The sequence below is a fragment of the Carassius carassius genome, chromosome 21, assembly GCF_963082965.1.
Source record: "Carassius carassius chromosome 21, fCarCar2.1, whole genome shotgun sequence".
NCBI classification, from domain to species: Eukaryota; Metazoa; Chordata; class Actinopteri; order Cypriniformes; family Cyprinidae; genus Carassius; species Carassius carassius.
In genome coordinates this window covers 27,365,215-27,391,418 of record NC_081775.1, presented here as the reverse complement: position 1 = coordinate 27,391,418, position 26,204 = coordinate 27,365,215, and the positions used below count along the sequence as shown (strand labels likewise).

The window sequence follows — 26,204 nt, the reverse complement described above, 5'->3', positions numbered from 1 at the left end:
CAAGGCACATTTCTTCATTTTAGTTTTAGGGCCAGATTTAGTAAAGGCACATTAGTCTTAGAGCGCAATTCCATAAAGTGGAAAATTCCGAAGGTGATTTACTGACAAGTTGTACATTAAAGAACACAGACGCAACATCTTGTTTCCATAATGACCAGCGCAACCTACAAAGAGAAACGATTTGAACGATTAATTGCCGCTTTAAACAATTATGTAATTTTTCATAATTGTGGCATCCGTAATTGTGAATAGAAATTCGATTAATTGCGCAGTCTTACTCTCCTCCCATAAATTTACTGATAGATAGGGGAAACTCCTACAAAGGCATAATTAAAAAGATGAGTTGCAAAAATAACAGTGTCCACACCTTTTCAATGCTAATATCCCACTGCGTGTCTTTAGTAAATACTAACAGTAGTTTTTTAAAGCCAAATGAGGGTTTGCACTGGCATAAGCCAATTTTATTTCAGCTTTATTTCAATTAACCACAATCAATTTTTAGTAGCTTAAGTTAACAGTAACAACCCTGATGACGTTTTGGCTTCTGTGGAACATATAACAAGTTTAGGAAATACAATGTTTTTGTCAGTACAGTGAATGCTGTTTTTAAACATTAATGTTGGTATTAGCTGGTCTTTTCGGCATTTCTTTTAAGTACTTTCAGTGAAGTTTTGTTACTCTTTCCACAGTCCAACACCAGCAGCCCTCAGTCCCAGCGTCCTGCTGACCTTTCGGATGATGAGGTCAGTGAGCTCTTCCAGAGACTTGCCGAGGTCCAGCAGGAGAAGTGGATGCTGGAGGAGAAGGTATGACGTTTTAACCAGTATTGTAGTCTCATGTTACTAGGAAAAGTTGAACTCTTGTGGAACAGCCCAGGTTTGCAGTACTGAACCAAACCTTCAACCGGCCATGTGGGCTCCATGGGGGCTGTGAGTGCTGAATTGTGTCTCTTCATCATGAAATATGCATGCAGGTATTGATGTTTTTACATTTTTATCGATCGGTCTTGGTTAGTAACTATTGGAGTGGAAATATGTTGTTAGGGCTTTGACAACTTACATCACCCTTTCTGCTTCAAAGAGATGTGATACCTTAAGCTCTAACATGTCAGTGCCTGTCACATTAGGCATGTTTTTTCATAACTCATCTGGATTTCACAAAATGTCATATAGGAAGGTTGTATTTTTAAACTTAAGATTGAATATAAAATAGTTGATACATTTCTTTGATGTGTTTAAATTAATGTTCAATTAATTTCATTTATTAATGTAATCTATTTATTTAGTTATTAATATTTTTTTCACTCATAAACACTACCATTGAAGTTTGGGGAAAGTCAGAATTTTTTTTTTAAAGAAATTAATGCTTTTACTCATCAAGGATGAATTAAACTTTTAGAACATTTTTAAATGAATGCTATTCTTTATAAATTTCTAATCAAAAAATATTTAAAATATTATGATTTCCACAAAAAAAAAAATATTAAGCAGCCCTATATTCACCTTTGATCAAAAGGAAATCTGCATATTAGAATGATTTCTGGATGATCATGTGACACTGAAGACTGGAGTAATGATGCTGAAAATTCAGCTTTGCATCACAGAAATAAATTAGATTTTAAAATGTATTCCAATAAAAAGTTATTTTAAGTTGTAATAATAATTTACAAATTGTTTTTACTGTACATTTGATAAAATAAACGCCGCCTTGATAAGCAGAAGAGACTTCTTTCAAAAACATTTAAAAAAATCTTACAGACTCGTAATGTTTTATTTTTTTTAAGCTAAACCGAGTCACAGTGGCAGTGATCACAATGTCCACACCTGTGTGCTTCCATATCAGGTTTATCACACACTTTGTGTGTGTGTAGCAGTTTATTTCAGGTCTTCTCTTTGTGCTCTCTGTTCAGGTGAAACACTTGGAGGTCAGCTGTGCCTCAATGGCCGATGACATCTGTAAAAAGACTTCCATTATTGAGACGTACGTCATGGACAGCCGAAGAGGTGAGTGGCTTTCTCTCTCTCCCTCTTTGTCATTGTTCACAGCATCAGACACGCTTGTTTTCTTAAAGCACCTGATGTGTAGGTTTACAGATGAGGTCATGTGATAGGTGATACTGATTATGATTTTGTTCGAAAGAGTATCAACATGTGGTTGTCACTTTGTTGTGTCAACGTGGATAAAGATCCTACACTGTTCAACAGTACAGATTTGTTAAAAATGAAGGGCTGTTTAGGCTGATGCAGATATAATTTGTTGTTTTATTTTTATAGCGGCACTCATACTTGCATAGAATACAGCTAAATGTTTTACTTAGATATTCTTAAAAAAAAGCACTTTGCAGCTGAAAATAATATTACAGTTTTTTAATTTAAGGGCGATATGAGTGCCGACTACTGTGTTTTATTCTTATGTTTCTTTTTAATGGATTGAAAAGTGAAAGTCGTGACATTTGCCCAAGTATGGTAACCCATACTTGGAATTGGTGCTCTGCATTTAACCCATCCAAGTGCGGACACACACACACACACACACACACACACACACACACTGTGTACACACACCCAGAGCAGTGGGCTGCTATTTGCTCCAGTGCCCAGGGATTTTGCACAATTGCACAATTAGGGGATCAGTGCCTTGCTTAAGGGCACTTCAGCCATGGGTATTGAGGGTGGAAGAGAACGCTGTTCATTCTCTCACCCCACCTACTCCTGCCAGCACTGAGACTCGAACCTCCAACTCTCTAACCATTAGGCCACAGCTGCCCCTTATTTTATTTTAGTTAACGAATATTATTTTTCATATATATATATATATATATATATATATATATATATATATATATATATATATATATATATATATATATATATATATTATTATTATTTTTTTTTTTTTTAGTGCTACATGTCTTTCTGAAACGGATTGTTGTACAATTTTTTGTAGTGACGGAATGGTCAGTAGGTCAACTTTGATTGAATGTTGCCTTAAATTGGTTTTATTATCATAGATGTTGCACAGAAAGTTATCTATAAACTCTTTTTCTATGAACTCTCTCTAGCACTCTTTCTTTGTGAAATTCCAGTAAAATTCACTTTTCCTGTGGACTGAATACTGTTCTGACACATTATGACCCGTTTTTAGAATTTGGAACCATCCGGATCAAATTTTGACAGCTTGGTTTGCTTGTGTGCATGAAAACAATCAAACTTGATAATATTGGCAGGGATTCTCTCATAGAAGTTTGGCCTAAAGCACTGGATTTCTGCACTCACTCACAAATAAAAAACTCTCCTGAGAAAATAGCACTGGTACTTTTCAACTGCCAAAGAGCCTTAAACTGGAAGCCGATCCTTAGTTCACCAACAGAAACTTCAGATTTATGTAAAAGTTGTGTGAATTTTATATTTGTGATACGTTTCAATTTGTTAATATTGCTTAATGCATCATGAGCTAACAATGAATAATACTTTCAATCCATTAATCCATCTTAATGTTATTTTAATATATAATAATACATTTTAACATTTCAAGTTTTATAAATTAACATTAGCCAGCGTATTATGAACAAACATGAATTAGCAAAAAATGTTGAGGTTGTGACATCATAGCCATGAAGAATTCTGAGAATTTTAATTAACCTACTGGTCTATCTCTGTTTCTAAATGGCCAAATGCATAAAATACATATTTGCTTGCAGCTTATGTGTATCCTGCAATCTGTATCCTGTATCTTATTTATTTATTTATTGCTTCATTTAAAGCAAGGCTTCTTTTGTGTTTCCCTACAAACAGAGTGGAGGTGGTAATGTTGCGTCTTCCTGCCCCCCCCCCCCATGTGTTTTCCTGTTTTCATTTCATGACCGACTGATTTAACATTTATTGGCAGACCAGATTCCGTTAAGGCTGGTGTTGTCTAATTGTAAATATTGTGCTATAAACGTTTAAGATCTCTGCTCTTTTGAGTTGTCGGGAGAGCTTACAAAACAAACGTGATCATGTAAAGACACTTTTTTGCGCATTACAGATATCTACAGAGAGGTGAAGGTTGAGAATGTTGTTTGGTAACAATGTTATAGTATTAAAATTTATATAAACTTGATTGATAAAAAAATATGATGTATGTGCCCACATTCCATTTATACTATTCATCGCAGCCCAATTAGATTTTTAATGTGGCATCAAATCTCCTGTTTAACCGTTTCCATCTGGTTCAGATCTAACCAGGATAGTCTTTCAGAATCAGAGAATCAGAATCAGAATGAGCTTTATTGCCAGGTATGTTCACACATACGAGGAATTTGTTTTCGTGACAGAGCTCCGCAGTGCAACATAACAGCGACAGAACAAAAAACACAATAAGGAATAAAAAATACAAAAAAATACAAATAGGTGGGTAAGGATTGACAATATACAAATTGACAATGTATGGCAGGTATATTAAAAAGAGCATTTATGTATGTACATGTATATTATGTGGAAAAATTGTAACTGTACGCTAAGTATGTGTGTTGGATAAAAAGTGTAGTGTATATAAATAGTGTAGTGTGTCCCACAGTTATTATCAGCTGTTCATAAGATGGATTGCCTGAGGGAAGAAACTGTTCCTGTGTCTGGTCGTTCTGGTGCTCAGTGCTCTGTAGCGTCGACCAGATGGCAACAGTTCAAAGAGGGAGTGTGCTGGATGTGAGGGGTCCAGAGTGATTTTAACAGCCCTTTTGCTCACTCTGGATAAGTACAGTTCTTGAATAGATGGGAGGGTTGTACCGATAATTCGCTCAGCAGTCCGGACTACCCTCTGTAGTCTTCTGAGGTCCGATTTAGAAGCTGAGCTGAACCAGACAGTTACTGAAGTGCAGAGGATGGATTCGATGATGGTGGAGTAGAACTGTTTCAGCAGATCCTGTGGCAGGTTAAACTTCCTCAGCTGGCGAAGGAAGTACAACCTCTGCTGGGCCTTTTTCACAATGGAGTCAATGTGAATGTCCCACTTCAGGTCCTGAGAGATAGTGGTGCCCAGGAACCTGAATGACTCCACTGCAGTCACAGTGCTGTTCATGATGGTGAGTGGGGGGAGTGCAGGGGGGTTTCTCCTGAAGTCCACGATCATCTCCACTGTTTTGAGCGTGTTAAGCTCCAGGTTGTTGAGACTGCACCAGACAGCCAGCTCTTTAACCTCCTGTCTGTAAGCAGACTCGTCACTGTCCTGAATGAGGCCGATGAGTGTGGTGTCATCTGCAAACTTCAGGAGCTTGACAGAGGGGTCCTTAGATGTGCAGTCATTAGTGTACAGGGAGAAGAGCAGTGGGGAGAGAACACAGCCCTGGGGAGCTCCGGTGCTGATTGTACGGGTGCTGGATGTGTATTTTCCCAGCCTCACTAGCTGCTGCCTGTCTGTCAGGAAGCTGTTGATCCACTGACAGACGGAGGTGGGCACGGAGAGCTGAGTTAGTTTGGGCAGGAGGAGGTTTGGGATGATCGTGTTGAAGGCAGAGCTGAAGTCCACAAACAGGATCCTCACATAGGTCCCCGGTCTGTCTAGGTGTTGCAGAACATAATGCAGTCCGATGTTTACTGCATCGTCCACAGACCTGTTTGCTCTGTAGGCAAACTGAAGAGGATCCAGCAAGGGTCCAGTGATGTCCTTCAGGTGGGCCAGCACCAGTTTTTCAAATGACTTCATGACTACAGACGTTAGAGCCACAGGCCTGTAGTCATTTAGTCCTGTAATTTTGGATTTCTTTGGGATGGGGATGATGGTGGAGCGTTTGAAGCATGAAGTGACTTCGCACAGCTCCAGCGATCTGTTGAAGATCTTTGTGAAGATGGGGGCCAGCTGGTCAGCACAGGATTTCAGACAGGCTGGTGTAACACAATCTGGGCCTGGTGCTTTTTTCCTTTTCTGCTTCCTGAAGACCTGGCGCACCGCATCCTCGCTGATCTGTATTGCAGGTGTGGGGGAGAGGGGGGATGCAGGAGGTGTGAATGGTGAGAGCGCTTGATTGGAGAGGTGTTCAGGGTGGGTTGCAGGAGTTGTGAATGGTGTGAACAGTTGTTTGGAGAGGCATTCAGGGTTGGTTGCAGGAGTTGTGAATGGTGAGAGCGGTTGATTGGAGAGGTGATCAGGATGGGTGGCAGGAGCTGTTAATGGTGTGAACGGTTGTGTGGAGAGGCATTCAGGGTTGGTTGCAGGAGTTGTGAATGGTGAGAGCGGTTGATTGGAGAGGTGATCAGGATGGGTTGCAGGAGCTGTTAATGGTGTGAACGGTTGTGTGGAGAGGCATTCAGGGTTGGTTGCAGGAGCTGTGAATGGTGTGAACGTTTGTTTGGAGAGGCATTCAGGGTTGGTTGCAGGAGTTGTTATTGGTGTGAACGGTTGTGTGGAGAGGTGTTCAGGGCAGGTGATGGGTGTTCTTTCAAACCTGCAGTAAAACTCGTTCAGATCGTCTGCCAGTCGTTGATTTTCCACAGTGCTGGGGGGTGGTGTCTTGTAATTGGTGATCTTCTTTAGGCTTTTCCACACTGATGCGGAGTCGTTCGAAGTGAACTGAGTCCTTAATTTTTCAGAATAATTCCTCTTTGCCACTTTGATCTCCTTTTCCAGTGTGTATTTAGCCTGTTTATACAAGACATTGTCCCCCTTCACGTAAGCATCTTCTTTGGCCTGACGGAGCTGAGTTTTGCAGTGAACCACGGTTTGTCATTGTTGTAATTTAGTTGAGTCTTGGTAGGAATACACATATCCTCACAGAAACTGATATATGATGTTACGGTCTCTGTGAGTTCGTCCAGATCAGTGGCAGCAGCTTCAAAAACACTCCAATCAGTGAGGTCAAAACAAGATTGTAAATCCTGCTCTGCTTCATTAGTCCATCTTTTTACAGTCCTTAATACAGGTTTAGCTGATTTTAGTTTCTGCCTGTAGGTCGGTATAAGATGAACCAGAAGGTGATCAGAATGTCCCAAAGCTGCTCGTGGAACAGAGTGAAATGCATCCTTTATTGTTGTGTAACAGTGATTCAATATATTACTGTCTCTTGTGGGACAAGTAACATGCTGTCTGTATTTTGGCAGTTCACGGGAGAGATTGGCTTTATTAAAGTCCCCAAGAATGATTAAAACAGAGTCTGGGTGTTGTTGTTCTGTCTCTGTGATCTGCTCAGCGAGTTTCTGTAAAGCTGAGCTCACGTGCGCTTGAGGAGGGATGTAAACACTAACCAGAATGAACGAATGAAACTCCCGCGGCGAATAGAACGGCTTGCAGTTAATGAAGAACGTTTCGAGATTTGAGCAGCACGTCTTCTTTAACACAGTTACATCTGTACACCACCGTTCATTGATGTAAAAGCATGTCCCGCCGCCGCGCGATTTCCCCGTTGATTCTGCGTCGCGATCCGCTCTAAACAGCTGAAAGTCCGGCAGATGGAGCGCGCTGTCCGGTATGGTGTCATTCAGCCAAGTTTCCGTGAAACACAGAGCAGCAGAGTGGGAGAAATCTTTATTTGTCCGAGAGAGCAAAAGCAGTTCGTCCGTTTTGTTGGGTAGAGAGCGGAGATTTGCCAGATGGATGCTAGGCAACGGTGTTCGAAATCCGCGTTTTCTGAGTCTCACGAGCGCTCCCGCTCGCTTTCCCCGCCTGCGCGTCCTCTTGAAGCGTGTGATCAGGGCAGCCGCTCCGCCGACAAGAATGTCCAGCAAAACATCAGAATAGTCGAAAACCGGTGAAATATCGGGAGATGTGTGTTGCCGAATATCCAGCAATTCGTCCCTGGTGAAACTGATTGCAGGAATATAACTAAAGACAGGACAAACTAACAAAAACACAAAAACAACTGCAGAGCACGTCACGGAGGCAGCCATCCTGTATCGGCGCCACTCAGAGTCTGAGTCTGAATAGCATTGGGAACAATCCTTCATTTCCTAGAATAATTGAGGATAGACTCAGAGAAATTAAAAAAATAGGGAAGTGGAGACTCCATAGAAAAATGAAGAAAGGATGCAGAAGGTAGCAGCACTAGATGAGAGCTGACATTAGCAGGATGTAAATGATTCAGAATGCCGACATGCCTCAGTGAACCCAACACTCATCCTCAATAATGCAGCGAAAAGACTGAGCACCCCTCTTGTCTCCTCTCCTCTGTCCTCTCTCCCCTCCCTCTATTTTATCCTTACACCAGTGCGGCTTGCCATAAATTCATGCCAGTGATATAACAAATGAAACGGTGTGACATTTTATCCCAGACGTAGCCTTTTAAATCAGTAGCGGTTTCCGTTGTCGCCAACGTGTTGAGGAAATGGCAAGTCAGGAAGCACCTCAGATAAGCCAGATTTATGCCAGCTTGGGGTATTGTTGACCCTTCATTTGCCAGAACTTTTTGCAATTTTCCTCCGTTCCAAGTGGGGTTTGTATAGAAGGTGCTGCGGATTGTAAGAGTTACACAAAAGTTATCCCAGATGTCTGGCTTGTGACATTGCATCAGTCCCACAAACCCCAGGATAATTTCGTATTTGTCAAGACAAATTGCAACCATTAAGCAGCAGTGGGCAAATATACAGTATATGAAAGTTTCAATCAGTAACCATTTTTTCAATGGTTGCCAGTTTGTTGAGGACATGGCAAGTCAGGAAGCGGCTCTTATGTATGCCACCTTGGGGGTATAGTTGACCCTTCACTTGCCAAATATTTCTGCAACATTCTTTCTGTCAAGGCGTGGATTGCATAGAAAGTTCTGTGGGTTGTAAAAGACACAATAGTTTTTTTTTTTTTTTTTTTAAACATTTGGTCGGCGACATTATGCAAATCAGTCCCACAGCTCATATTCAGGATATTTCAGGGCACATGCTCCTGGCAATGCAACCCTAGGATCATCCCGTGTTCGTTAAGACAAATACTGAAAACGTCATCCACGATTGGCAATATAAATGTTTTTTTGTAGTACTCTGCATGTGTGCTGTAAGATAGCTGTAGGATGGTTTATTTGCGCAGTCTCCGCTAACCAGCGATTCAGCAACATGCCGCAGTCATGTGTGCATGGCCTTCACGCCGCCTAAGTGTTACTGGAAGAAGTCAGATGGGGTGAGACACCACTGCAGTCCGGAAACCCTCTGCCTGCCGACTTGCACCCTTTTTTAGACCTCTACCGAAGCGTGAAGTAAGCTAACCTCTCAGTGTACTCCAGCTTCTTCCTGCTGCATCATTTAAGGAAGAAACTATCCTGATCTTTGACCCTATAGCTCCAGAACCCACTGAGATAATGGGAGTGAATGTGAGTCACAGCAGAATTATTTTTCTTCCCTCTACAAGCAAATTTGGTCCACTTTGGAGCGAATTACACCACTGGGACTGGGTTCTGATGGGCACTCTGCTTGCAAAGGTTTCAAGAACTAATATGTGAAGAACAGATCATCAATATCCACACAGATCCCTCGAAAGAAGGGGTCACATCTGTAACTGGGAATAACACATGGCTGCAAACAGGAAGAATTCTTGTTGTCGAGATTAAATTGCCTGTTCTGCCCCTGGCAGAGGTTTCAGTTAAGTGCCATGTCTCCAGTGAGAGATGGCTGAGAGGTTGCAGCCACTGTGCTGGATCTGCCAGTTTGACTGATTCAAGATTGCTGACTCCTGCACCGGCCTGAGGAGATTCCCAATGAGGCTTGCTAAGAAGTGGCCAGCATTTCTGTGGGATTCACATGGTAATTGTATGCTTGCTGTTATCTTGCATTGGTGCTTCAAAGCCTGAAGAGGACATTTTTCAAGGCCAAGCTCTGGTTGGTGTGATATTCCACGTGAACTATGTTCACTTATCTTTTTCTTCTCACATGCAGTAGGAGATTTTCGCTCTAAATCCACTGTTAAGTACTAGAGTAGTGCAGAGTTCAGAATTGAAGAATTGGCTTCCGTCAAATTCGTGAGTTAGAATTTGAATTCAGTTAGTTCAACCAAAAATAAAAATTCTGTCAGTAATTACTTGCTCTCATGTTGTTCCAAACCCTGTTCGGAACACAAATTAAGAATTTTTTGATGAAATCTGAGAGCTTTCTGACCGTGCATAGTCATGAACACCCATCAAAGACGGACACAGAAGAGAAGAAATGTATGAATAAAGCTGTTATTTTTAGGGGGTTTTAGTGCACAAAAAATATTCTTGTAGCTTCATAAATTTATGGTTGAACCACTGATACCATATGAACTATTACAATGATGTCCTTACCACTATTAATTTAAGTGTGGTAGTTGTTTTTGCTGTCTGTGGAGGGTCAGAAAGCTCTCGGATTTCATCAAATATATCTTAATTTGTGTTCTGAAGATGAATGAAGGTCTTATGGGGATTGGAATGACATGAGGATGAGTAGTTAATTACAGAATAAATTTTTTTTGGGTGAACTTAAATCTACTTTACTACATTCAAAATATATTGATACCTAAATTTAAATGAATTTCATAGTAACTGAATTGGTATTTAAAAGGCTTTTTCAATTAAATTCTTAATGTTACACAACCCTGTCAAATCCCACTTCATTCTCTGCAGGTTGTGACCTCAGCACTGTTCTGATGTAGTCCAGCCGAGCGTGTGATCAGGGATCCCCTGAGTCGTGAGTCAGGAACATCTGCGTGCATTCAGTCTACCTTATATCCAGCATCTTTGTTTGCTTCCGTGACTTGGCTTCTTCGGTTCACATGCCCTGCTGGTCCGTCTGTGAGAGCGCCTGGTGCCATTCCACACCTTTGAAAGTCATCGCCTTGGCATTTTCCAGCCATTAGAGCAGGGAGTCCTCTTTGTAAATCTCCTTTGTGGATTTATCAAAGTGTCTCCATAGAGTGATCGCCCCCTATGCTCCAGCAAATAAGAATTAACGACACTGATAAAAATAGTAGAACTACTGGTTACAGACAGGTGTGCATTTTTCCATTTGCAATGTTATTAGCACAAACATTGATGTAGCCATCGAAGGATTTGCTCATCTTGTTCCCTAAAGAGTCATATGCATTAACTTCAGTGCGAGTTGTTCTTACTGGGTGGGAATTACGCCATGGTGAAAGGAGATGTAGATATAGCCTGTGATTTCCCTACTGCAGATGTTTATAGAATTCTAATGAAAAAGTTCATTGGTTGTAATGGGCTATTTGTCTTCTATGCTAAGCAGTGGATGTTGGAAAAGGACACAGGACAAGTTTAGAAAAAAAAAAAGGTTCAGTACTGCGACATGGAATTGCAAACTTTATCCATTCTCCTTTCCATTATGGTCACATCAAATATATTAGTTATTATTGTAATTTTAGTTTAGCAATTTGTCCTTTCAATTTAGTGTAGTTTGTTATTGTTTATTGTTTTCAAATTGTTTAGTTTCAGTTTTTGTTGTCGTATGTTAAGTTGTTGCATTAACTTGACTGCTATCCAGTGGCATTTTCTTGTTTTATACAGGCGTTATGTTGCAGACTCTATAGTTTTAAAAGATACCATTTATAAACCTCTAAAATTAATTTGTGGCCATTTTTATTATTTTTTTTTTTATTAGTTTGGGGTCATGAAAATATGTATCTTAAAGTTAATTTCATTAGTAATATTGATTTTTATTGAATTTTTATTACTTTTATCATTTTTATTCAAGGATGTTTTTAAGCGGATGTAAGGGATGCCGTCAAGCTGAAGAAGGAGTCCTATCGGGCCTGGTTTGCTTGTGGGACTCCTGAGGCAGCTGACAGGTACCGGCAGGCCAAGCGGACTGCAGCCCGGGTGGTTGTGGAGGCAAAAACTCGGGCCTGGGAGGAGTTCGGTGAGGCCATGGAGAAGGACTATCGGTCGGCCTCGAAGAGATTCTGGCAAACCGTCCGGCGCCTCAGGAGAGGGAAGCAGTGCCCTACCAACGCTGTTTACAGTAGAGGTGGGGAGCTGTTGACCTCAACTGGGGATGTCGTTGGACGGTGGAAGGAATACTTCGAGGATCTCCTCAATCCCGCTGTCACGTCTTCCATTGAGGAAGCAGAGGCTGAGGGCTCAGATGTGGACTCGTCCAACACCCAAGCTGAAGTCACCGAGGTAGTCAAGAAACTCCTCGGTGGCAAGGCACCGGGGGTGGATGAGATCCGCCCTGAGTACCTCAAGTCTCTGGATGTTGTGGGGCTGTCTTGGCTGACATACCTCTGCAGCATCGCGAGGCAGTCGGGGACGGTGCCTCTGGGATGGCAGACCGGGGTGGTGGTCCCTCTTTTTAAGAAGGGGGACCGGAGGGTGTGTTCCAACTACAGGGGGATCACACTTCTCAGCCTCCCTGGGAAAGTCTATGCCAGGATACTGGAGAGGAGAATCTGGCCGATAGTAGAACCTCGGATTCAGGAGGAACAGTGTGGTTTTCGTCCAGGCTGTGGAACACTGGACCAGCTCTATACCCTCTACAGGGTGCTGGAGGGTTCATGGGAGTTTGCCCAACCAGTCCACATGTGCTTTGTGGATTTGGAGAAGGCATTCGACTGTGTCCCTCGCGGCGGCCTGTGGAGGGTGCTCCGGGAGTATGGGGTCCGGGGCCCTTTGCTAAGGGCTATCCGGTCCCTGTACGACCGGAGCAGGAGCTTGGTTCGTATTGCCAGCAGTAAGTCAGACTTGTTCCCGGTGCGTGTTGGACTCCGGCAGGGCTGCCCTTTGTCGCCGGTTCTGTTCATGATTTTTATGGACAGAATTTCTAGGCGCAGCCAGGGGCCGGAGGGGGTCAGGTTTGGTGACAACACGATTTCGTCTCTGCTCTTTGCGGATGATGTTGTCGTGTTGGCCTCATCAAGCCAGGACCTTCAGCATGCACTGGGACGGTTTGCAGCCGAGTGTGAAGCGGCTGGGATGAGAATCAGCACCTCCAAATCCGAGGCCATGGTCCTCAGTCGGAAAAGGGTGGCTTGCCCACTTCAGGTTGGTGGAGAGTTCCTGCCTCAAGTGGAGGAGTTTAAGTATCTTGGGGTCTTGTTCACGAGTGAGGGAAGGATGGAACGGGAGATTGACAGACGGATAGGTGCAGCTTCTGCAATAATGCGTCGATGTACTGGTCTGTCGTGGTGAAGAAAGAGCTGAGCCGCAAGGCGAAGCTCTCGATTTGCCGGTCAATCTACGTTCCTACTCTCACCTATGGTCATGAGCTTTGGGTCATGACCGAAAGGACAAGATCCCGGATACAGGCGGCCGAAATGAGCTTTCTCCGCAGGGTGGCTGGGCGATCCCTTAGAGATAGGGTGAGAAGCTCAGTCACCCGGGAGGAGCTCAGAGTAGAGCCGCTGCTCCTCCACATCGAGAGGGGTCAGCTGAGGTGGCTCGGGCATCTGTTCCGGATGCCTCCTGGACGCCTTCCTGGGAAGGTGTTCCGGGCGCGTCCCACTGGGAGGAGACCCCGGGGAAGACCTAGGACATGCTGGAGAGACTATGTCTCCCGGCTGGCCTGGGAACGCCTCGGTGTCCCCCCAGAAGAGCTGGAGGAAGTGTCTAGGGAGAGGGAAGTCTGGGGTTCTCTGCTTAGACTGCTGCCCCCGCGACCCGGCCCCGGATAAGCGGAAGAAGATGGATGGATGGATGGTTTTTAAGCTATAAGTTTCATTTTTATCAAACTCTGTTTCCATAAATTTTCTGGATTGTATTTTAATGGTTGATTAAATTTTAATAATCAAACCCATCTCTAATTATTTATTATTTTATTTTAATTATTTTAACTTCAGGTTTCTATTTGTATATGATATGATGATAGTTTTTTCTTACAAGAAACCGTAAAATGCTCATGTTCATGAACTCAGCATGCTTCATTATGTGTGTAGTAAATAGTGTTTTGCTGCATAATATTCACATATTTATCCAAACAAAATATGGGATATTCTGTGACATTCCTCGTTATACAGTAAATTGTTTTAATGACTGGATTCTGCATTTCCTGTGTTTCCCATGTTTTCTGCATCACAGAAATCATAGCACACAGCAATACTGTATATGTCTGGCATTTTAGAGCTGGAAATATTCACCAGCTATAGTGTTCAGCTAATGCTTCTGTGGTAAGCTGACAAGTTTAATTATCTTATAGTCCAGATAAAGAGCAAAGACTGCGCTTTGCACCTTGTGATGTTTATGGTCAGGCTCCAGGGACCAGGCAAATGTCATTCATGGCCTTCAACACTTGAAGCTATGCATTCAAAGGTTGAGCAGGCCTCTGGGGGGAGAAGTTAACATCTCAATTAGCTACGGTGCATCACGTTCTACTTCATTTTCGTGTCTCTGGGCTATGGCATCGGCTCTCCGTGACTAGCAATGCTCGTGTGCTGCTTAATGTTGAACACGTGTGAGGCTCTTCTGTTAGCCACACATATACGCTATTCTTGAGCCAATCTAATAAGGTTAAAGAGGCGTGAGATTGCTAGTGCTTAGCTTGATATACTGATGTAACAATACATTAAGCTCCTCCGCTAACTATGACATGGCCTGTCATGAGAACAGGTCACAGTCGCTTGAGCAACTCAATGTTTTAAAAATCCAGGTTACTCTGCACCACTTGATATGCATAATACTGTTACTGAAACGTATATAATCGGTTCTTTTTTGTTACTGAAGTGAAATTTTAATTGTATTTTTTTATTTATTATACCTGTAGTTTCTTATTTCAGTTTAGTTTTTGCCCTTTTTTTCACTCAATTGCTTAGCTTTTCACATCATTGCAGTCTGAACCAATAACCATACAGCATAAATTAATATTCTTATAAAACATTTTTTTATCTGTACAACATACAGCATTAATTACAAAAAATAAATACAAAAAAGTTCTTATACATTTTGTTTTCTAATTTAATTTTTTTGTTTTATATAGTATTTTATATTTCTGATTTTTTTTATTTTTTTTTTTATTTAAGGTTAAAGTTTAAAAATGCTTGTATGTAGTTGTATTCTTTTGAAAAGTAAATGCTGTTAAATGATTAAATTTCTTTATTCAAAATAATTTCCCCCCAAAATAATTTTTGTTTTAAATGTTTCTATCTTTTTCATTTTAAATTTATAAAAAAAAATTACAGTAAAATTAGTTTTATTTTTATTTTAATTTAGTTGTTTTCATTTAGTAACACTGACTTAAGCCCAGTGTCTTTTTTACATAATAAAACATGCATTTGCCATTTTACTGGAAACTGCATTTAACCTGTTAGCCTGCACCCTGACGCGGGTGTCCTCAACGCCCCTCAACTCGCACGTGTCAGTGTTAATGAATAGATTAAATGAAACGGGACAAATTTAATCTTGACAAACTATATATCATTATAAATATCTAAGCCTCAAGCATCGACGACAGATCGCTGTTTTTCAATGGAAAGCTTATAAAGACTGTATTTGCTACATTTGTGTAAGCAGGACACCTGAAAACATGAATAATGGAAATGCAGTACGTACCAGATTCGTCGTAAAAATGAGTCATAAACTCATCCACTGCTGTAAATCCCAGTTTAGTTAGAAAGGGAAGGGTCCACTGAATGACATCTCATGAAGCACGTTTAGTCCAACGAAGCAATAACGTATATAATACGTACATAATTCCTTTGTTTACGTTTCAGTTCTTCAGCGACAGAACAGTTTACGTCCGTTATGGAATAACTCACGGTCAGAAACTGTGTCTTGGTAGTAAAAAAAACGGCATGGTTTTGCAGCGTACAGTGTCACAAACAGAATGAGACAATCCACAGGAAAAAAGAATGAATGAAAGATAGGCGAAAGAAAGTTTATTTGAATTCTAGCGCTCTCGTGGCAGCTCGTGATGCGCTCTGACGCAGCTGTCAGCTGATGGAGGCGGAACTTATAGCGATCGCCTTTTTCTTTCTTTTATTTTTCAACAGTTTTATACATGTGAGAGTGTGTTTTATGTTGAATGTGAATGTATCTGCATGATTACCAACTGTTTGAGTGCAAATCAACCCAAATCAGATCACTTTTACTGTATGATCACGGCTATCAGAGTGAACGCGTCGATATGAATAGAGAGAGTGGATTATTTACTATATGGCGCATTTGTGTTATTACCATCTGTATAAGTGGCCATCAGCACATCAGCACTTATTTGCATCGTAATTCATTGTAAATGCTGCATTTCTAGCAATGTCAGGATTTTCTGTAATTGGCATACAAGGTTAATTTTTTATTATTATTATTTTTCTTAATATTCTAATTGTATTTTTCTAGTGCTCAAATAAATCACTTATATTCTGTCTAGTGTTTTATAATTGAAAAAACTATGTAAAAAAAAACATGTATTTGCTTCCACAGAGATTTTAATGTGAACTGCATTTAAACACCCGCAGGTAGTGGCACATTTCCCATGTGCTCCATCATCAGACCACAGGTGTAAGAGGTTATTTGACAGCACCGTTTAGGGACACGCTGCTGAGTTGACCTTGAATGTCTCCACTCACCCAGATGAAGTGAAAACCGAGAAAGAAGCATCCCGATCGAACTTATTGCTTTTGCCCTTGACATGCAGAGTCTGGCCAGCTCGATTCCCTGTCCTCCCTCAGAGGAAAAACTCCACTAAACTATCTGACAGTTCACTATTAACCTGACGATATCTTAGTAGCCTGGCTTTAAGCAGGCAACCCAGTACCTCAGCCCTTCCTTCCACTCACTCGCCTTCATTAATCAAGTAAGCAACATCTTTCATTTTTTAACACACCACCTTGTCCAGTTACAACCCTACACTGATGTCCTCTGCTTACGGTTACTTCCATGGTTGCGTGTTACTGTCATGAACCCTGTCAGCAGACCTTGTCAGTGCTGCCTTTAACTTGACTCCATCCTTACTGTCAGTCTCTCTACCTTAACCAGGGTTTGAATTTCCTGAAAGCTAGAATTCATTCTCTGCAGCTCTCGTGAATGTGCAGCGGTGTTTATTTGCCAGCTTTAAGACTTGCACGGCTTTTCGTCATTGCTGCGGATGATTGCACTCGAGGTGCTCGTAAATGTTGTGGCGTGCAAGGCGAGAGCTGTTCGAAATGCTTTCCTCCAAACGCAAGCACTCTGTATTCACTCAGCAGACACTAATGGCCCCCTGATAGAGATCATCTTTATTCATGGATGTTGAGAAATTACTGGGAAAAACATGGTTAAAAAGCACAGGCCGGTGTGTTAGAAGGTTTGCCGTCTCTAAAATTGCACCTTTTTTGCTCTCTCTGTCTCTCAGATGTATCCGGAGGAGGTGCAGTGGCCCATGGTGCTCAGGGTGAACGAGGAGGTTTGAGTTCTGTGCTGAGGGACTTGGTAAAACCTGGAGACGAGAACCTGCGTGAGATGAACAAAAAGCTGCAGAATATGCTGGAAGAGCAACTGACAAAGAACATGCACCTACAAAAGGTAAAGAGAGGGAAGGCCAGCCGTGTGGGGTGGGAAAGACAAGCTTTAATGATCAAGGTCAGTTTAGGTATAAATATAAAACTTTTCTGTTCTTTTGAAAGACGATTTTAGGCCCACACAGAAACTGTGCCTATAGACCTACAAGAAAGCTCAGTAGATATCAGAATTTGTACATTACAAAAAAAAAAAAAAATCTGCTTCTGTCTCACTATATATTTTTAGGTTTTCCTTATCATTGCAGGGCTTCCAAGATAGCACTCTTGTCATTTGTACACTTGTAAAGTTTTTCACTTCTTTTTATATCCTTTGTCTTCTTCAACTAAGTTATACATCGTTTTATTTTATTCTATTTTCTATTTTGTTTTGTTTTTATTTCTTTTTTCATTTAATAGTTTTATTTTATAGACCTTTGTATTTCATTTGAAATGTAAGGCTAAAGTTTAATGGAAATATTTAAAATATATTAAGACTAGAATAATATAGTTTCTAATGCTCACCAAGGCTGTTTTTATTCAATAAAAGTACAGTAAAAATGGCAATATGGTGAAATAATATTACAATATAAAGGAATTATTTTCCATTTTAATATTTTAAATTGTCATTTCTCTCACTTTTATTATTAGTATAATTTGAACCTGCAGTGTCCAGTTAAAGTTTTAATATTCTTTTATAGTCTTTCTTTTCAAATTTAAGGTTAAAGTTGAAAATATTTGTATTTTGTACCTACTTACTGTTCACACTTTTTGTATCTGCAATTTGAAAAAGCAAATGCTGTTTAAGCAAAAGATCAAATTTAAATACTTTGTTGCAATACTCCATTTTACACATTCTGCAGAATTTTTCTCAAAGTTCAGGTGCAACGAAAAGTGCAGATGTCAAGTGAGTTCTATTAGCAATGGCCAAGTTCCTTGGCATATCTTTCATTTGATTCAGACTTTCATTTGATGCTTCATGGGGAATAAAGAGCTGAACCATGTTGAGCAATGACTTATTCAGGTGAGTAGAGGTGAAGTGACCATGAGTTTTCCACCTGCAGTTGCTCTTACAGCGTGATCGGCAGACTGTGTGATCATACGTTTGTGTGTGTAGGTGGCTTCCTGTCATATGGTCCTGACACTCCACTGAGAGGTCTTATTCATCAGCAAGCAGAGGGTGGGCATGTTGTTAATGCTTAAATGTTTCTAGAAGCAGGAATAGAAAGTGCACGTCAGGCAGCCAGCAGGGTGATGCGTTTGATGGGATTACACCGTCACACAGATTGACTAATGACAATTAACCTCTCACACCCCTCTTGATATTTCCAGAGCCACACATAGTTAATGGCTGGTTTGTTTCTGTAGTGAAGCCATGTGTTGGTTTGTTTGAATTATATTAAAAACTATATGTGCTGTAATATTCTATTCTCTTATGCTCACCAAGCCGCATTCATCTGCTAAAAATACAGTAAAAACGGTCATACTGTGGAATATTATATATTTTTGGATAAAAGCGTCTGCTAAAATGCATATGTGTATGATATATATCACAATGTGCTTATTTTTGGCTGGAAATGAAACCCAAAAATGTCTTAAAGATAACATAACCATAACATATAATATAGTGATAAATATCTATTTTTGTGCATATTTATTTTTCTATCTTCTGTGCATGCAGAAGATCTGTAAAGTTGCAAAGACTAAAGTCTCAAATCCAAGAGATGTTCCTCATCAAAGTTAAGACCCCCCCCCCCCCCCCCACCCCCCCGGCCCCAAAAATGGCTCATTCAAACATGTCCCAACATGTCTACGTCACTATGTGGAAATATTTGCCTAATGCTGCCCAAATGTTCACACAAAGAAAGAAGGCGTGGTTTCAGTAAAAACAGTTTGTGTAGATGTCAGGTGTTTGGCCAATCACAATGCACTGTGTCAGTTGGCCAATCAGAGCAGACTGCGCTTGTTGGAAGGAGGGACTTTGTAGAAAACGACACTTTTGAGAGGTTGCGGCACAGAGGACCTACAATAATATAGAGTATTTGAAAAATAATGTGTTTTTTGAACATTAAAGCATGTCAACATATTCTGTTAAACCAAATAAACAAATAATGATCTTTAAAAAAGCATCATATGACCCCTTTAAATAAATAAGAATTGGAAGGTACTTCATTTTATTCCTTTCTGTTTAAATGGAACTGGATGGATACAAACCAGAAGACTATTCATATAAAAAAACAGCAGCTTCACGTTATGTAAGCCTTGAGTTAAAAACAAAGACTCGCAAAAGTAATACATTATACATTTGATTGGATGAGCCACATTCAGAGACGTTATATGCACACCTGCCACTTCACATTCGTTGAATTCTTTATTAATGCACCAATGTGTGATGCATGGTGCTCTGTTTTGTAAATGCAAATAAAATCCTAACTGAGGGGGCGTTTGAGCCGATGTGAGGCCTGGAGACAGTCTGGGTGTTGGCGGAGTGCATCTTGTGTATGTGTGTGTGTTGGTGCCCAGGGGGAGTTGTAGGTTACAAAAACACCCTGCCGTAACCTTGGCAGAGATAAAACGATGCAAACTAAGACCAAGATGGAGTGACGATCCCTCTGCAAAGCTTAGCCATAACTAAGAACAGAAAGTTTCCTGCAACGTAAACCTTTCTAAATCGACAATTCTAAATTCTAAATTAACAAACATCTTAAGCAGCTTAAGAAGGATCTAGTCTGGTCAACCTTAGTACTGGTCATGTTTGCAATTTAACACTTAAAATATGTTTGACGTGTACACACATGTAAACACTCAGACTCAACTGTAGTTGGAAGAGGAATAGTTTTATTTGATTATTATTACTAAATGTAGTTATTTCATAGTGGGGCTTCATAGCTAAAAGCCTTAACAATATATATCATGATGATAATTGAATTTTTAGCCATCCTCATGCTTTGGATTACATGCACTTAAACGTGTTGAATGCTGCAGCTTGTGTTGTTGTGGATGGTGTTCGATACAGAAACGCACTGGAAAACAATCCAGCAGTGAACGCCCATGATGCATCTAGCTCATTAACAGCAGATTAAGGATTCGTTTTTCCTGCAGACAAGATGAGAAAAATCTGGAGATGCTTAATATCTACAGCAGATCAAGACATTCTACAAAGCTTCCTGTTTTTCTCTCTGTCTCTCATGGTGTTCATCACACCATCAAAACCCTTGTTAAGTGCTTTTGAAGTTTATATCACACTGATGCCACTTTACAAGGCAAAAGACCCCAAGATACATTTGTCCCCAGGGTTCAGCTGCATTAACATAGCCACTGTTAAGACTGTGTCTTATGAGCTAATTTGATTAAATGAGCAGTTAGCAAGTTAGTTTTAATTTTTGGATTCAGATTAGGCCCATCAACCTTTTTTGCCTTTAGAAAGTTATAAGCAGTATTGAGGAAAACTAATTAGTTGACTAACTTAGGAGTAGTCTTAGCAGTTTATGCAACCAGCCTGATCATTTTAAAAGGCTGAAAGTTATAAGTTTTTTGAAACATAATTTTTTTAAATAAACATTTTCATGAGTTATTCACCCAACCACAGCCCAGTTTTAGTTTTAATTGCCTCATTTTCATTTTGTTAGACTTTTTAAAATAATTTTGAATAATCTCAGTGATTATTGTCATTACTGTAATACAGTATTTTTACAGTAACAAAATCTGTTGTAACATTTGTTTGACTTTTTTTTTTCCAGTTACCATTATTATATTAATAATTATATTCTCAGTTTTAATTATCATTAGATTGTCATTGCCAAAATAAAGCAATAAGCCCCAAGAACCCTAGGTTTACAGTGAATTTATGAACAGCTAAGGGGCTGCTAATTTATTGTTATTTATAAATTAGCTGTTATTTATAACCGCTAATTTGTGTTAGGCTAGATGCGAAGCGGAGTGACCTAAAACCAAAGACTATAGAATATCCAAGACGTGTCCCTCGTATGGTTTTGAATGGGGAAAAATGCAACACTCAATATGGACACTCGCCTTCTGAATGGAAGAGCCAATCGCTAATCAGTAAAGTTAGCGTGTCACTGCAGCTGCCATTAGAATTCCCGCTTGCTATAGAAGCAGCGTTCTGAGACGTGTGCTTTAGGACTGCACATGTCCACTGGCTGATCTAGCCTGAAAAATAAGCTTTTTATAATGCTATTTGAGCAAAGGAAACAACATTTATGACACAGTTGGTGTCAGATTTCTTTGGTGATTTTCAAATATGAAATTTAATCATAAGCATAAGTTTTGGAGAATTTGATGTTTCCCCATACAAAGAGATAGGAGCTGCACTTGCATGCCCGAGAGGCATTTCAAAGATGGCCGCTGAGTGACATGACTTGTATTAAAGAGACTTTGCTAAAACCCCCTTAGTTGTTATAAATTCACTGTAAACCATGGCTTCACGGGGCTTATAGCTTTTATTGAACGGTTATTCCATATACATAGGAAGGTTTCACAAAAATAAAACGGAGCAAATAAAGTGTAATGATTTTAATAAAAACAGTATTGTTCCACCAAACACATTTGCTGTAGTGCCTCAGAATCAGTTGTGGTTGCAACAAAGTTGTTGCCAAGCAACACAGAAATGATAACAAATGTGTACGTTTGTATTGGCTCAGCCAATCAGAATCAACGACTGGAACTATCTGTTTTATAATACAGTATTTTTACAGCAAGTTTCACAATTTAAGTTAATTAAATTTACATTAAGCAGTGCCATATGGAAGCATATGGGTAGCATTATTCAATTCGGCATGTAATATTCAAAATGACAATGCAATATGTAAAATGACAATGCATTTCTGTATTTACATTTTCCAATACATTTGTGCAACGTTTGGTGCAAAATGAAAATTGAAAATTAAATTACATAATTTTCATTTGCCATTTCATACACCAGTTTTAATATGTAAAATGAATACTAATTGTAACGCTTTATAAGTTGCAAAATTAAAATGAAAATGTATTACAGAAATGATAAGATATGTATAACATGTTCAAGCAAAAACTGTGGCAAAATGATCATTTAAATGCTATTTTTCTTAAATGCATTAACACTCACAGTCAAGACACTTGCGATTGCATTTTCATTCAGTGTCCCGCAATGAATGTAGCAAAATTCTATGTGCACATTGAAAATGCATTCCGAGCCGATCACTTGTCCGCCCCCTCGCGCCACGTCAATCACTGCATGAACAAGGCGGGGCTTGCAGAAGGTCAGAGACTCAAATCTCAAGAAGAGGATTCAAGTGAGAGAACATGGACAAGACAGTTGGCCCATGTACGTTTTGATCATTTCGGTTTATGGCTTCAATATTTCATTCGCACTTGTGGGCAGAGCTGAAACGCTGCTTTCATCTGATTGGTCTAATCGCTCCAGCTTCAGCTCGGTCTTTTCATTCTTTCAGGCAGAATAAGAGTCAGTGCGAGTGAAGCACTGTAATGTCTGAAACTTCACTCACTGTTAATTAGCATAATATTTGAATTAGATGTAGCTGGGCACATAATCCGTGCTGCTGCGACTTGCAAGAGACCCAGTTAAATTATTTCTAGGTTGTATACTTTGTATATTTAAGAAAAATAGCATTTAAATGATCATTTTGCCACAGTTTTTGCTTGAACATGTTAGACATATCTAATCATTTCTGTAATACATTTTCATTTTAATTTTGCAACTTATAAAGCGTTAAAATTAGTATTCATTTTACATATTAAAACTGGTGTATGAAATGGCAAATTAAAATTATGTAATTTAATTTTCATTTTCATTTTGCACCAAACGTTGCACAAATGTATTGGAAAATGTAAATGTAAATACAGAAATGCATTGTCATTTTACATATTGCATTGTCATTTTGCATTTTACATTCCAAATTGAATAATGCTACCCATATGCTTCCATAGTGCCACATGCTACTATGATATATAAATATTTTTAATTTAAGTTAGTCATTTTTCTTTTTTTCAGTATTGTAATGAGAATTGGGGAGGATGTGCATCATTTCAGTTAGAAATAATAATAAAAAAGGTTTACTTTAAACAAAATAAACTGTATAATTTTAGATAATACATAGATAATACATAATATAATTGAGATATATTTCTTTTAATTTTGGGGGGAATTTTAGCATGCTTTTTCAGATCAAACTATTAATGGGGAAGCCATAACTACAGACCAAAATGGCCACCGTCTACTGTTGTGGACTTTGGAAGTCTTTTTCTAATCCAGCGAGCAACCACCTCATGAATATTTACTGGCAGTTGGGGCCGCCAGCCAAGAAACAAACAGCCCACTTAATATTTGCTGGCTTTTTTGCTTTAGAGTGAGCACACCGTGCATTGCCTCTGCTGTTGTGTGTGTGAGTGTGTGTTTTCTTTGTGAGAGAATGAGAGTATAATACCATGTAAGATTGCAGCTGAACTCGGCCTTTCTGCCTAATGGGTCCTTCGCTCCTTTCTTCTTTTTAAAACCCACATATTCTGCAGAATATTCTGGGCTGCTTTCAAACTAATGTGTAAAGCTTAGCAGGAGGGAGGAACTGTAAATAAACACTTACAGTAAGCAACTACCACATTTTCAATAGTGTACTCTTCATTAGAATCACGTTTAAATTCTTGGTTTGTCTTGCAGGATCTGGAAGTTTTGTCTCAGGAGATTGTGCGTTTGAGCAAAGACGCCACCCCTGTGGAAACCTCCAAAGCCATGGGATAGAACTGGACAGCGTCCATCCTATGATTCAGTACCCTTCTCTCTCTCTTTCTCTTATCTCTTCACGGCTAAAAGGAGGAAACTACATCCATCTCGTACAAAGACCTCCAGCAATCTCAGATGTTCCAGGAGCACAGAGGGTCAAAACAGATCAAGTCCATCTGTGATTTACATACTACTGAATGTAATGTAACACTTTATATGTTTGTTTGTCTGGGACGGGAAAGTACTGTTAGAAAAGGGTCTGTCGAGCAAACCCTGGCTGCTTGACATCCGTGAGTGCGCGGGACAGTGGCATGGCCTCGGTGGTCCAAACAGGACTATTCTACCCACCACTAATTCCCCTGTTCAGGATCGCGTCTGTCTAAAGTTGGCGTCCTCAAACTGCTCTCATTGTTGTATTGCCTGTTTTGTATATTTGATTCGCTAGAGACACGCAAGCTGTATGTGTGAATGTGTATATGGGGCATATTTATTCGTGCCAGAAAGTCCAAATATCATCATGTCTAAATCTTTAGAGTACGCTACTCGTATCTGAAAAAACTGGTAAAAATGTCAAGTTCTGCAGTTTGTTATATAAAAAAAATATATTCATGAAGATTTCCAGCAACAGCAAGAGAGTATGTATTTAACTGCTGCGATAATTATTATCGGAGCATTTTTGTGGGGCTCTCAAAATGTTCCCGTGAAGGAAAGCAGCTCCCTGGACTCCCCTCATTAAGCATCAATCTCTCGGCAGCTTAACGACTCAATTTGACACCTCTCTGTCTGTCTCAGAACTGATGGCGCTGTTGGGGAACGAACTAGTTTCACACAGCGCACACTTGACTCCCATGGGAAGCTAGCCGGCTGTTTTGGTGTAAAACACCAGTTTGTTTTGTGCGCGTCGACATTCTAACATTTTTTGGTGAATGTTGCGACGTGATTCTGCTTTTATGAATTCAGTTTTTGCGAACATTTACAATTCTGGTGCAAACAAAAACATTTTATTTGGAGAGTGCAACATTAATTTAATTGTTGGTCCTCATCCATGTTTTGGATCCATTGTGTCTTGTTTTTTCCAGTTGTTTACCAACGAATTACAGATCTTAGAAAAGACGGAATTTTCATTTAACACAAATGAAAGCTCATCGAGTAGGCGAAATATCAGCCTCTTTTTCATTCATGTCAAATTAAATACGGCACATGCTCCATTGATCATTTTAGGTGCAATGAATACTGATTGCACAACAGAACATAGTTGGTTGAACATTTCTAGTGAGATTATGGATTTAGTGTCCACCTTATTTCTCAACGGTTCTGTATTGATTTATATATTATATATATATATATATATATATATATATATGTATGTATATATATGTATGTATATTCACCTTGGCAAAATTGTTTTATTATTTGTGAGATGTGAACGATTTGCAGATCTTTGCAAAGCTTTAAGCTTTAATACGACAGTGGTTCATTTCCATGTTCTTGGCACATGAGCGTGATGTTCGTGCATGGTCGTTAAATGCCTGTCAAATCCCTGTCTCTGGCTTCTTTAGGAAATCCTGACGGAATGCTTTTCCATATTCCTTTCGTTTATACCATACAGTAGGAAAACGATATTCTTTAATTTCCACAATTGAGGAAACTTAGATGATTGCATTCAAAAGAATGAAGGATGTTTGCCTTTGGAGCTCAGTTGATCATTTTTTTTGTCTTTTACTCTTCTAATCTAATATCTTCCAAACTTCTTTAATTAAGATCATCTTTTAATCATCACTAACTACATGTCAGCAGATTTTATTATTAATGTCCCATCTCCCACTACATCTCAACGGCTTATATTTATTTATGTGCATTTCATTGTCATATTCAGACTTCCATAACTTGCAATGATAATAAAGAATGGCTGGAAAAAACTGTTTGAGTGTCAGACTTTCTATGATTTGTTTACAATGTATATTTTATGCATTTGACAGATGCTTTTTATTGTATACTTTTTTTTTGTATCACCACAGGTGTGCCCTGTGAGTCAAACCAATGACATGCTGCACCAGTTGAGCTAGAGGAACCACGATTCTTTCTTGAAATTTAGTGGTTTTATTTAAGAGTAGTCCATTACATTTGATTCAAAATAAAGGTTCTATGA

The 26,204-nt window shown here is 39.7% G+C and overlaps 1 protein-coding gene across 1 annotated transcript in view; it reads left to right on the top strand.

The window, feature by feature from the left end:
- The window catches only part of LOC132098039 (GRIP1-associated protein 1-like), a 56,103-nt gene extending 30,721 nt beyond the window's left edge, over positions 1-25,382 (top strand). Inside the window, exons 25-28 of the mRNA XM_059504145.1 lie at positions 690-806; positions 1,910-2,003; positions 17,178-17,347; positions 23,993-25,382. Of these exons, the coding sequence (XP_059360128.1) occupies positions 690-806; positions 1,910-2,003; positions 17,178-17,347; positions 23,993-24,073 (462 nt within the window). The 3' untranslated portion in view covers positions 24,074-25,382. The remainder of the gene's footprint in view (positions 1-689; positions 807-1,909; positions 2,004-17,177; positions 17,348-23,992) is intronic.
- Positions 25,383-26,204: the final 822 nt, after the last annotated feature.